Below are 13,498 nucleotides of genomic sequence, written 5' to 3'. Positions count from 1 at the left end.
TAGAATTGCCGCTTTCAAGGAGCAGGACTCTAACCCGGAAGCTTATAAGAAATCCCGCTATGCCCTCCGACGAACCATCAAACAGGCAAGCGTCAATACAGGACTAAGATCGAATCGTACTACACCAGCTCCGACGCTCGTCGGATGTGGCAGGGTTTGCAAACTATTACAGACTACAAAGGGAAGCACAGCCGAAAGCTGCCCAGTGACACGAGGCTACCAGACGAGCTAAATGCCTTCTATGCTCGCTTCGAGGTAAATAACACTGAAACATGCATGAGAGCACCAGGTTTTACGAACGACTGTGTGATCATGCTCTCCTCAGCCGATGTGAGTAAGACCTTTAAACAGGTCAACATTCACAAGGCCGCAGGGCCAGACGGATTACCAGGACATGTGCTGCGAGCATGCACTGACCAACTGGCAAGTGTCTTCACTGACATTTTCAACCTCTCCCTGTCCGAGTCTATAATATCAACATGTTTTAAGCAGACCACCATAGTCCCTGTGCCCAACAACACTAAGGTAACCTGCCTAAATGACTACCGACCTGTAGAACTCGCGTTTGTAGACATGAAGTGCTTTGAAAGGCTGGTCATGGCTCACATCAATTATCCCAGAAACCCTAGACCCACTCCAATTTGCATACCGCCCCAACAGATCCACAGATTGCACTCCACACTGCCTTTTTCCACCTGGACAAAAGAAACACCTATGTGAGACTGCTATTCATGATCACCGACAATGACGAGACAGCCTATAGGGAGGAGGTCAGAGACCTGGCTGTGTGGTGCCAGGACAACAACCTCTCCCTCAAAGTGATCAAGACAAAGGAGATGATTGTGTACTTCAGGAAAACGAGGACCGAGCATGCCCCCATTCTCATCGACAGGGCTGGAGTGGAGCAGGTTGAGAGCTTCAATTTCCTTGGTATCCACATCACCATCAAATTAACATGGTCCAAGCATACCAAGATTGTTGCGAAGAGGGCATGACAAAACCTATTCCCCCTCAGGAGACTCAAAAGGTTTGGCATGGGTCCTCAGATCCTCAAAAGGTTCTACAGCTGCACCATCAAGAGCATCCTGACTGGTTGGATCACTGCCTGGTATGGCAACTGTAGTGCGTAAGGCCAAGTACATCACTGGGCCAAGCTTCTGCCACCCAGGACCTCTATACCAGGCGGTGTCAGAGGAAGGCCCTAAAAATTGTCAAAGACTCCAGCCACCCTAGTCATAGACTGTTTCTCTGCTACCGCACGCAAGCGGTACTGGAGTGCCAAGTCTAGGTCCAGAGGCTTCTAAACAGCTTCTACCCCCAAACCATAAGACTCCTGAACATCTAATCCAATTGCTACCCAGATGATTTGCATTGCCCACCCCCCTCTCCACCACCTATTTTACACCGCTGCTACTCTCTGTTATGATCTATGCATAGTCTCTTTAATAACTCTACCTACATGTACATATTACCTCAATTACCTCGACTAACTGGTGCCCCCACACATTCACTCTGTACCGGTACCCCTGTATATAGTCTGGTTATTGTTATTTTACAGCTGCTCTTTAAATACTTGTTCCTTTTATTTCTTATTTTTAAACTGCATTGCTGGTTAGGGTTAAGTAAGCATGTGAATAATACACTCATTTGATTAGAATGCGTTAGAAAACAGTACAAATTTAATAAAACCTTCACTGTTATCGCACATTTCCAACTGCAGTACGAGTCGTAAACATATAACGTAGGTTATGGGTCAGGCTTTTTGTAGGGGACTTATTTGTGATTTTTTTCCCAAACAAATGCATTCTGTTCAGTTTATGAATGTCACATTACTGTTTTCTAGAGAGTGTTCTTTACCTTTCTCCTCTTGGGAACGTCCCAAGAAACTGGCCTCAGTGTATCCCCTGGGACTGAGCAGCCCCATGTCTACTCAAAACTGGGAGACCATAATTCAATCCCTCTCTCCACTGCCATGCATACATAGACAAGGGGCTCCCGAATGGCGCAGCTGTCTAAAGACACTGCATCTCAGTACTTGACGTGTCATGACAGACACCCTCGTTCGAATCCAGGCTGAATCACAACCGGCTGTGATTGGGAGGCCCATAGGGCAGTGCACAATTGGCCCAGCATCATCTGGGTTTTGCCAGTGTAGGCTGTCATTGTATACAAGAATTTGTTCTTAACTGACTTGCCTAGTTAAATAAATAAATAAAATAAAAGCGAGCAAGCTGTACTGTACCAATAGGGCCATAGACAGTACCACCCACTGTACCAAATCCTAGGATGGGATCAATTACTTAGGACATTCTCACAACTACCATTTTGGAACACTTGACTGTAATGCCTCTGATTATGTAATTGATACCAGTCATCTTCTCTCTCTTATGTCTGGGTGACAGCGCAGAATATCACCACAACATATAAAAAGTAAAACTGCCATACACTTCAAGTAAAAAAAATAATAAATATGAAAACATTTCTAAGATAATATTTTATTAAGCATTTTATTTCTGTTCAATTCATTTTTGGGACCTGTCTTACAAAGCAGCTAGTATATGGCTAAATGATGCGGAACCATATAATACAAGAATGAAAAGTACGTCGGAAGCATTTCTGTGAAGCTCTCTTTCATGGACGTTATCTGACGATCAAAATACTGGAGTAAGTTGTGTACTTTTAGCTATCTTTTTAATGTAATATCTGATTTTAATTTCAATTATCTGTCTTTTCAGTAGGTTATTCATTTGGGATGGCTATCCATTAGTAGTGAAGTTAAGATAACAAGCTTATATGGTGATGGTGAGCCAGCCAGCTTGTCACAAAACAAGCCGGAGGCGCAGCTAGTGTTAGCCAGCTAGATAAATACGTTTGTGGGATGCTCGATCAAGTTATTGCATGGTTGTTTGCTACTCCTTTTGAATAAACATTCGTGCCCGTTTGTCAGCTACCTGCTGCTTCTTTTATATAGCCTTGAATTTTGCAATAGCTAGAAGTTAGACGTTCGCCGCTATGATGAGCCCCGCCCACTTCCTGTTTTTTTTCTTCACCTTTATTTAACCAGGTAAGCTAGTTGAGAACAAGTTATCATTTGCAACTGCGACATGGCCAAGATCAAGCATAGCAGTTCGACACATACAATAACACAGAGTTACACATGGAATGAACAAAACATACAGTCAATAATACAGTAGAAAACAAAGTCTATATACAGTTAGTGCAAATTAGGTCAAATAAGGGAGTTAAGGCAATAAATAAGCCATGGTTGCGAAGTAATTACAATATGGCAATTATGGAATGGTAGATGTGCAAAAGATGGATGTACAAGTAGAGATACTGTGGTGCAAAAGGAGCAAAATAAATAAATACAGTATGGGGATGAGGTAGATAGATGGGCTATGAACAGGTGCAGTGATCTGTGAGCTGCCTTGACAGCTGGTTCTTAAAGCTGGTGAGGGAGATGGGAATCTCCAGCTTCAGTGATTTTTGCAGTTCGTTCCAGTCAGTGGCAGCAGAGAACTGGATGGAAAGGCGACCAAAGGAGGAATTAGCTTTGGGGGTGACCAGTGACATATACCTGCTGGAGCGTGTGCTACGAGTGGGTGCTGCTATGGTGACCAGCGAGCTGAGATGGGGCAGGGCGTTATCTGGCAGAGACTTGTAGATAACCTGTAGCCAGTGGGTTTGGCGACGAGTATGAAGCGAGGGCCAGCCAACGAGAGCGTACAGGTCGCAGTGGTGAGTAGTGTATGGGGCTTTGGTGGCAAAACGAATGGCACTGTGACTACATCCAGTTTTCTGAGTAGAGTGTTGGAGGCTATTTTATAGATGACATCGCCGAAGTCAAGGATCGGTAGGATGGTCAGTTTTACGAGGGTATGTTTGGCAGCATGAGTGAAGGAAGCTTTGTTGCGAAATAGGAAGCCGATTCTAGATTACATTTTTGATTGGAGATGCTTATTGTGAGTCTGGAAGGAGAGTTTACAGTCTAGCCAGACACCTAGGTATTTGTCGTTATCCACGTATTCTAAGTGAGAACCGTCCAGAGTAGTGATGCTGGATGGGCGGGTTTTCCCTAATCTTAACCCAATTCTTCAAACCTGCTTGTTTAATTATCTTAACCTGCTGCGTAATTTATAACCTGCTCAAAAATAAGTTCCGGTCGTAGCTGTTCTTCTTTGATGAGGTTTAATGGCAATTGTTATTCAATAAATGTTGCATTACCTCCACCTACTAGACTGTAAAACTCCCTTTATTTATTTTGTAATTTTTAATTTCACCTTTATTTAACCAAGTTTTCATTTACAACTGCGACCTGGCCAAGAAAGCAAAGCAGTGCGACACAAACAACACAGAGTTACATAAATAAACAAATACCCTACCATCTAACACAACACTCAAATAATAACAATATAAAAGAACTCTACCCTAGTCCACTATTTAAATCTATTTAGTCCTACTTCAGGCCAACAACCTGAAGGGATGGGACACCACCACTTAACACACCCTGTAATGCTTCTGAAGTCTCACACACCCAAATCCCTCTCTGCAGCTGCCACCACAACCTACAAATTCTGCGACTTACTTCCATCCCTGCAGTACAGTTGATAACCATTGCTAAAAATCCAATCTTACTGAAACATATCACTTGTTGGCCTATTGCTCTGTACTGGTACAGATCTACTACTCACACCACTCTTCTCAGGATCCCTCCCCCTTAACCCATCTTCCTCTACTTTCTTCACTGCCTCAGCATATGACAACTTCTGCGCTACTCTAACCCTGGAAACCTCAACCTGCCTCTCACTTCTGATCCCCAGCACAATGGGCACCCCTACAATTAACACATACCACCACTTTCCCTAATGCTACACCCTTCTGAACACTTCTCACACACAGGAACCTCCCTCCTACACACTGCTGCCACATGCACATAAGCTTGACACCTATAACAATGTAATGTATTTGGCACAAAAGCTCGTACAGGATAACTTATATATCCTAACATCACTTTGTCGGGCAAAGACTCAACATCAAAACTCAAAAGAACAGACTGACTCTTCTGTTGAGCCACCCTGTGTGCGTCGCACCAAGGGAAAAATATCACAAACACTGGGAATCTTCCCCTTCAGTTGGTCAACTTTTACATTTACTGCTACCCCATTAATCGCTCCTTTCAATGGCACCCTTTTCTTGAGTGCAAAACAATTCACATTTCTTGCCCCCATTCATTCTAATGCGGAGCGCCTTCTCCCTCTGACCAGCAGAAACAAATGATTATCACAAGACCGCTTCTGGTTACCCTCACTGATTCCACAGCATCCAACTCCGCTTTCACCCACCCTGAAAGCACATGGATCAGCAAAAATACACTTTTTCCAAAAACACTCCTACAGTCAGACTCCTCTTCATATTGCTCATCGGTCGTAGCTGTATCGAAGTGGCGTGTTTTTATAGGGAATTTTGTAATAATAAAAAAAAATATATAGGACTTGAAAAAGAAGTAGGTGGGATGTTCATCGTCATTTTTGTTTTCCTAACCTTAAATTGGGACCAAAAAGCAAAGGTTAGCAGTGTGGTTAAGGGTAAGAAATTGTAGAAATAGGCTGGGTTTATCAAATCCAATTTTATTGGTCTCATACACATGGTTAGCAGATGTTAATGCGAGTGTAGCGAAATGCTTGTGCTTCTAGTTCCGACCATGCAGTAATATCTAACAAGTAATCTAACAATTTCACAACAACTACCTAATACACACAAGTGTAAGGAATGAATAAGAATATGTACATATGGATGAGCGATGGCCCGAACGGCATGGGCATCATACAGTATATACATATGAGATGAGTAATGTAGGGTATGTAAACATTATATAAAATGGCATTGTTTAAAGTAACTAGTGATACATTTATCTTTATTATGTGGCTAGAGATTTGAGTCAGTATGTTGGCAGCAGCCACTCAACGTTAGTGATGGCTGTTTAACAGTCTGATGGCCTTGAGATAGAAGCTGTTTTTCAGTCTCTCGGTCCCAGCTTTGATGCACCTGTACTGACCTCTCCTTCTGGGTGATAGCGGGGTGAACAGGCAGTGGCTCGGGTGGTTGTTGTCCTCGATGATCTTTATTGCCTTCCTGTGACATTGGGTGGTGTAGGTGTCCTGGAGGGCAGGTAGTTTGCCCTCAGTGATGCGTTGTGCAGACCTCACTACCCTCTGGAGATCCTTGCGGTTGTGGGCGGAGCAGTTGCCGTACCAGGCGGTGATACAGCCTGACAGGATGCTCTTGATTATGCATTGTATGCATTTTTTGTGACAAGCCAAATTTCTTCAGCCTCCTGAGGTTGAAGGGGCGCTGTTGCACCTTCTTCCCCACGCTGTCTGTGTGGGTGGAACATTTCAGTTTGTCCGTGATGTGTATGCCGAAGAACTTAACTTTCCACCTTCTCCACTACTGTCCCATCGATGTGGATAGGGGGGTGCTCCCTCTGCTGTTTCCTGAAGTCCACGATCATCTCCTTTGTTTTGTTGACATTGTGTGTGAGGTTATTTTCCTGACACCACACTCCGAGGGCCTTCACCTCCTCCCTGTAGGCAGTCTCGTCGTTGTTGGTAATCAAGCCTACCACTGTAGTGTCGTCTGCAAACTTGATGATGAGTTGGAGGCCTGCATGGCCACGCAGACATGGGTGAACCGGGAGTACAGGAGAGGGCTGAGAAGGCACCCTTGTGGGGCCCCAGTGTTGAGGATCAGCGGGGTGGAGATGTTGTTTTCTACGCTCACCACCTGGGGGTGGCCCATCAGAAAGTCCAGGACCCAGTTGCACAGGGCGGGGTTGATACCCAGGGTCTCGAGCTTAAAGACGAGTTTGGGGGGTACTATGGTGTTAAATGCTGAGCTGTAATCGATGAACAGCATTCTTACATTGGTATTCTTCTTGTCCAGATGGGTTAGGGCAGCGTGTGGACCTATTGGGGCGGTAAGCAAATTGGAGTTGGTCTAGGGTGTCCGGTAGGGTGGAGGTGATATGATCCTTGACTAGTCTCTCAAAGCACTTCATGATAACGGAAGTGATAGTCCCACAAAGTCTGACTTGTGGTTGTGGTAACTATTAATGACTGACTTTCATGGGGTATTGAGAATCATTAGGAATTGTGTTCTATTGTAATAGCTAGGTATGAAGTGTCCCACTTCAGGAGGGTGGACGTGTGCTTCAGGAGGGCGGACATCTGTGCTAGCAAAGCAGAGGCCTTGGGCAGAGCATGTGAGCAGTTGGAAATCCTACTCATCTGAGATGTGTGCTTCGTGTCCTTTCCTACCACTCAGCTAAAAACCTCTCGGTGCTCACTTTTTTTTTTCTCTCCTAAACTCCTTTCATTAAAAATCACAATTTAACCAACAGCCACTTTTGTGACTACCTGGACCCCTATATGGATTTCAATGAAAAGTATTTGAATAAACATGGAAAGGGGAATGTAAGAAGTGAACATCATTTCAAATAAGCTACATGTCATATTTAACAGTATATAAACACTCTAAATAGGTCAGGAGCCAGACAGGGAGCTAATTATTATTTCAAGGCTATAGCCTACAAAGAAATACATTGTGAAGCATTTGCGAGTGCGACACAATAGGCTGGTAGGAACAAAGTGCTTGGCGTTTAATCATTATAGTCTATACATTGCACATATAGGCTACAACTTGCTTAGAATTAAATACAAATTTAATTTAAAATGACTAAGTGCCTTTGAATTCATTTTTAGAAACAAGAGTTTGGCCAGTCTGGGGCTTCAGACTCATGCGATGGTGCCTGGAGAGCCGGCCAGCAGCGGTGAATATCCTCTCCACACTTGCAGAGCCACTGGGGATGCTAAACACCCCCTTGGGCTACTCTTGCCAGGCTGTGCAGAGATGCAGAGTTACTTTTTTTCTATAGGTTGGTCTTAAAGGTTTTAAGGCAAAATAACCCAATCAAAACGGAAAGCTCCTTGAATGTGGGAATATGCCAGGCCTATTGTATAGATAATATAACGAAAATGAACAAATCGTTTTAAGAGATCAGATTTTTAGTTTAGGAATACTTTGCTCCAATGACACACTTGTCTACCCACCTCGTTATTTTCTTTTAGCATGTGCCGGTAGTAAATACACCATCATGCTTTTGGGATAAGTGTCTTTTCAGATCCCAAAATGATTCTTTAGTTGTGGACACTACATCATCGCACTCTCTCACTTGCTCTTGGTCCTCATCTTTGTAAGTCACCTTGATGTAGCACCTGTATGTTTTATCAGTTTCTGTATGAAAATATCTAGCGAACTCCATGACAGTAGCTAATGTAAGGGGCTATAGCAGCACACAAGTAGCCTACAAATGCATGCTGGGGTGGGCATGCCCTAAGCTTATGAAGTGAGCACTATTGGAGCGAAATTGGAGCAGGCTGACGCTCCTTTGGGATTTTCGCTCACGCTCCAGTCAAATTGGGCACGCTCCGCTCGCATATTCTGGCCCTGGGTTCAAGCAACAATAGAACAATGAGCCAGATATTTCACCTGATGTATAAATGTGAAGCCTCCAGTTGGAGTTTCCACTCACTACCAAATATGGTGATGAGAGGAAGCTCACTGAAAATGGAGCGAGATGGATTTTGGCAGACATTCTGCACATTTTCTGTTTCTTAAACGAGAATCTATAACAAACAAGTGGACTGCGTTTGTAGATTTGACCCTTTTCCAAAGATTCCAAAAAGTGCATTGTTTAGGAAGAGTAAACAGGCTAATTGAGGTATTGCACACTTCAGAGTAGGCGTTCCATAATGGAAATATGCAAATAAATGATAGAACACGCCAATAGGATCTCACTAGCTCGTGCTTGACTCTGCCCACCTCCTTGCTTGTTCTGCCAACTATGATTAATTTGTTCCCATTGGAAACAACAGACGAGCCTATCTTGGATTAGTTATAAAACTGTGGTTCAAGCCTCTGTGTGACTCGAATCAGGAGGAAGTAGTACTCGCTAAGCAGCGTGACGTTAGCCTATATATATATATTTCTAAATGTATTTTGCAACGCTCGTGCACGTGACACGAGCGGTGTAGTCGGCCTGTTTGACATTTTTCTAACTTGACGTCGTCTTCAGTCCAGCCAGAGTTCATTGAAGAACAGGAAGTTACCAAACCACAGAAGATGAAAATATATGGTATTGGGTGATGGTTTTATGGGTTAGCTAGCAATTTGTAAATAATTACCTATTCCTGTGAGTACTATTTTAATAGTAATGTTACATTGCCTGTTAAGCCAACTATATTATGGCTGTTGCCTCCCGTTAGTTTGTTGTGATAGTAATGACGTTTGTTTTTTATGATAATTATTAGGTGGAGGTTGCTACAGTGGAATCATCAACCTAGCTTTTAGCTAGTTAGCTGCTCAGTGCAAGGTAGCTTGACTTGCTATAAGGTTAGACAAGTTGATGAAAAAGTAACTAAACAAAACATGTTTTATCACCTGAAACAATATATTTATCCTGTCTTGAATGAAAATTTCATATTTAGCATTTGTACAAAACAAATGCCATCTCTGACAAGACAGGCTCTCCTTCATCTTTTGTCACAAACACTAACTTACACTTGTCTGTTCAGTAGCGGGGCAAGACTCCGTAAACATGACCTACAGCGTAAGGTAATCTGTGTGGGGCATAAGTTGTCAGAATCTGAAAAGAGTGGTGGAAAATGTGTTTTATTAGGACATTACACATTTGTACCATTTTTACCCAACAGCAAACCATTTAAAGCTAGTTAAGGAGGAAAATGGAGCCCCAATGACGGATGTTTTATTTACCAGCCGGTCCACGGGGACGCTTAGTGTAATACCAGGAATACACATGAATCCTAGACAGTGCAGATTTAGCGGCCACTATTGGCTGTCTAGGCTATCATGACGTCCTTTACTTCTGTCTCTGATGGGTTTGGTGTCTGTATTTACAGTTGATGTTTGCCAATTTGTCAGCCATGATGACCCATGGGTTTAAGAGCAGTAAGCAAGACTTCACATTCGGACCATGGAAAGTAACTGCTGCAAAAACCCACATTATGAAATCTAAGGACATTGAACGGTAAGCTATTCCAAGTATTTTGTGTCAAATACTTTGTCTTTTTAATTCTCTGTTTAATATTCTTAAGGTTTCGTCTACATTGGGGAGCTTGTTTATCGACTTAGACTTACTTTTAGTCATTCAAATCTTGTCAATTTACCAACTAAGCTGCATTGAGGTTAGTTGTTCAGGTTTCAAGCTTGACAGTTTCGTCCCAGGTTAGGGGAGGAGATGCACATGCCCTCGCTCCCAGAGATGCTGTTTGGGGACAACATCCTACGCATCCAGCACACAGACGGTTATGGCATTGAGTTCAATGCCATCGATGCCCTCAAGAGGGTCAACAACATGCATGACTCTGTGAAAGTGGCCTGTGCACAGGAATGGCAAGAGAGCAGGTACAACCCATATCATAAGACCTCTGTGATAATACACTAGCCACCTTCACTGTAAATGCTGTTGAAGTAGAAAAAACAGTGGCATTTTAAATGGTTTAGTCCTAATCAGTCCTATTATGGGGAATGATCTCAGTGAGTGGATGTGGCTGTATTCCCAGGGCTGATTCTGAACACTCCAAAGAGGTAGTGAAACGCTACGACTGGACATACACCACAGACTACAGAGGCACCTTGTTAGGAGAGGACCTGCAGATGACGGTGAGAGGCTTTTCGGGTTCACACTGTGGATACAACACAATATCCCAAACACAAACATTACAACATAAGGGACACATCTTAACTTTTAAGTCCAAATTAAACTTAGACTCATATTGACATCGATGCATGACTAAGTGGAAGATTTTCTCGTAAGCCATTGGCTGTGTTTAAGACAGACTTTGTTGCAGATGCCTGCCAGATCTCACATTGCTTGGATAGGTGATTAACATGTCATCTAACCACGCCATATGATATGGCAGTCTGACGCCCGACTGTGCTGTCACTGATGTCACACAACCATCGGTTGATGAAATGCAATGACTGCAATGTAGTTAGCCTGGAACGCAATAGTTTTTCCGCATAGGCTTAATATTCTAAAGCTTTTTGGTCTCAAGATGTCTCTTGTCTGGGGGGGCATTCACTAGGAATGAAACGGGCTGAAATGGGGAGGGGCCTACCTGAATGTGTCTAATGAGAAACTTTTATATTCGTGGCAAAGTATTTTATTTTTGCTATGGTCTGCACTAATGAATACACACCTGCTATTCCATCAGGCGACAGAAACGTCGGAGCGCATTGACATGGAGAAGCTGAAGGCGCGAGAGCAGATCATGTTCTTCGACGACGTGCTTTTGTTTGAGGACGAGCTGCATGACCACGGAGTGTCCATGATCAGCGTCAAAATAGTGAGTGGTACTTTCATACAGGAACTGATACTTTATGATAACATATGTCCGTCTCCGTGACAAGCACCAAAGGACATGCTCTTGCGGGGGCTGTAAGACCAGGAATAAACATTTTTAAAAAGGCAATTTTCCTATTCAACTACTTATGTTAAATGCATTTTCTGAGAGGCTGATGAGGTTTTGAAGAATGACTTATCCTCTTGTTACCCACTTGTGTGATACAGAGAGTGATGCCCACCAGTTTCTTCCTGCTTCTGAGGTTCTTCCTGCGAGTGGATGGAGTTCTGATCCGTATAAACGACACGCGGCTCTACCACGAGGCAAGTGGACTGGGCTGTCCTGAGAAATGACAATCGATTAACCACCAGAGTGGATGTGCATGAGAGTCATTTTCTGTGGATATCTTTAGCAGGAAATGGACAATATTCACTGTTAAGAAGTTCAACTATGAAAAGGCTAGGCCTACTTATGAAATGAGTCATCACTTACCCTGGTTTTCTTTACAGGCTGGAAAGAATTACATGATCAGAGAGTATAGTACTCGAGAAAGCAACATTTCAGAATTGCAGGTGAGAATTGTATTTTCTGTTTGGAGAGTACATGTGTAGTTTAGTATAGTCTTCTCCCTGAAAGCTTGGAGCACTGATGCCTCAGATCCTTAAACCCCCTTATACTTGTGGAAAAAACATGTGTGACCAGTGTTGCATTTGAACAAAAACACTTTGAAGGTTATGGGGAAATTATCACAACAGTTCACCTGACAGGGGATTAAATCCAAACATTAACCTGTTGATGGGCGTTTTACATTTGCTGAACTTTTTAAAGCATTTGTCAATAACGAAATCTGAAAATACTCTGGATACATTCAGTAACATAAGAATATTCATTGACATTTTGGAGTAGGTGCAGGATAAGAAAAAACTATTACAATGGTTTGAGCGAGAGGTCTAACTTTTGTCTCCAAGTGGCCACACCGCCAAATTGCACATATTCTAAGTCATTTCAATGCAATTCTATGACTCAAGGAAAGAGCATTCAACTATAAGGCCTTTGGTATGACTCGGCCAGGGTTTGAGCTCCCAAAATCTCAGGTCGATTTTTAACCACAAGTGGTCAGCATTTCCACCCTTTGCTAAAAAGTATGTATGATTTTGTCTAAAACATATTGTCCAAATCATTCATGCTACTTCATGCATGTCACTGTGCAGCTGATACTATCATACTATCGTAGAGGGTTAGTCATTTGCAAAATCTCCCTCCTTGTCTTCCAGAATGTCCCTGCTGCTCTGTACACCGACCCCAATGAGATCTCCCAGCACTTAACCCTGAAACTGACTAAGTGTGAAAAGCTGGAGCTCCCTGAGACAGGCCCTCAGCCAGGGAACACAGAGGCCCTCCAGTGATGGAGAGCAGGCTGGGCACTATGACTGGACATCACATTCACATGTGTCTGGACTTAAGACAAGGGCAGGCCAACCAAGGAAGAGTTTACCCTCCCTCCCTTTATTTTGTATAAACTGAGAACACTGCACCTGCCTCCCTCCACACAAAAACAAAAAAAAGTTCATAGAACTTAATTTTGGCATGGTCAAGTGGCCTCTTATTTTGAGTGTTGTTTCAAATTTCCTCTATGTAAATGTTTTGGTTGGAAAATTGTGATAATTGCGTCTTTTCTATTAGAACACCACATAATGGTTGTGTTGAATTCTATGTAACGTAGTCTGATACTTGAAGGTTGTGCTATGTTAAATGCATGCAGCGTTGGCTTGGATATCACAGAGATGGCTACACTGAAAAAAAAATATAAACACATCATGTAAAGTGTTGGTTTCATGAGCTAAAATAAAAGATTGCAGACATTTTTCATATGCACAAAAAGCTTATTTTTCAATGTTGTGCACAAATGTGTTTATTACTGTTAGTGAGCATTTCTCCTTTGTCAAGATTTTCCATCCACCTGACAGGTGTGGCATATGAGGAAGCTGATTAAACAGTATGATCATTACACAGGTGCACCTTGTACTGGGGACAAAAAAAGGCCACTCTAAACGTGCAGTTTCACACAACACAAT

General features: G+C 42.9%; 1 protein-coding gene across 3 annotated transcripts; it reads left to right on the top strand.

The window, feature by feature from the left end:
* Positions 1-2,579: 2,579 nt before the first annotated feature.
* LOC109892917 (TIP41-like protein) lies at positions 2,580-13,290 on the top strand. 3 transcript variants are annotated; one of them, XM_020485801.2, is made up of 8 exons: positions 2,580-2,664; positions 9,978-10,105; positions 10,303-10,482; positions 10,641-10,740; positions 11,295-11,426; positions 11,651-11,746; positions 11,933-11,995; positions 12,698-13,290. In XM_020485801.2, the coding sequence occupies exons 2-8, from the start codon at positions 9,981-9,983 to the stop codon at positions 12,827-12,829; spliced, it is 828 nt and encodes a 275-aa protein (XP_020341390.1). In that variant the 5' UTR covers positions 2,580-2,664; positions 9,978-9,980; the 3' UTR covers positions 12,830-13,290. The 3 variants fall into 3 exon arrangements, with proteins under 3 accessions (XP_020341390.1, XP_020341389.1, XP_031682670.1); XM_020485800.2 differs by lacking the exon at positions 2,580-2,664 and adding an exon at positions 8,936-9,193; XM_031826810.1 differs by lacking the exon at positions 2,580-2,664 and adding an exon at positions 9,369-9,430.
* Positions 13,291-13,498: the final 208 nt, after the last annotated feature.

Source organism: Oncorhynchus kisutch, linkage group LG6 (assembly GCF_002021735.2).
Source record: "Oncorhynchus kisutch isolate 150728-3 linkage group LG6, Okis_V2, whole genome shotgun sequence".
Classification (NCBI taxonomy): domain Eukaryota; kingdom Metazoa; phylum Chordata; class Actinopteri; order Salmoniformes; family Salmonidae; genus Oncorhynchus; species Oncorhynchus kisutch.
This window is presented reverse-complemented; position numbering and strand designations above follow the sequence as displayed.

Bases quoted from the DNA above. Each gene is read 5' to 3' on its own strand.
- LOC109892917 (XM_020485800.2), top strand. The intron at 10,106-10,302 runs GTAAGCTATTCC...GTTTCGTCCCAG, and splicing joins AAATCTAAGGACATTGAACG to GTTAGGGGAGGAGATGCACA. The intron at 11,996-12,697 runs GTGAGAATTGTA...CTTGTCTTCCAG, and splicing joins GCAACATTTCAGAATTGCAG to AATGTCCCTGCTGCTCTGTA.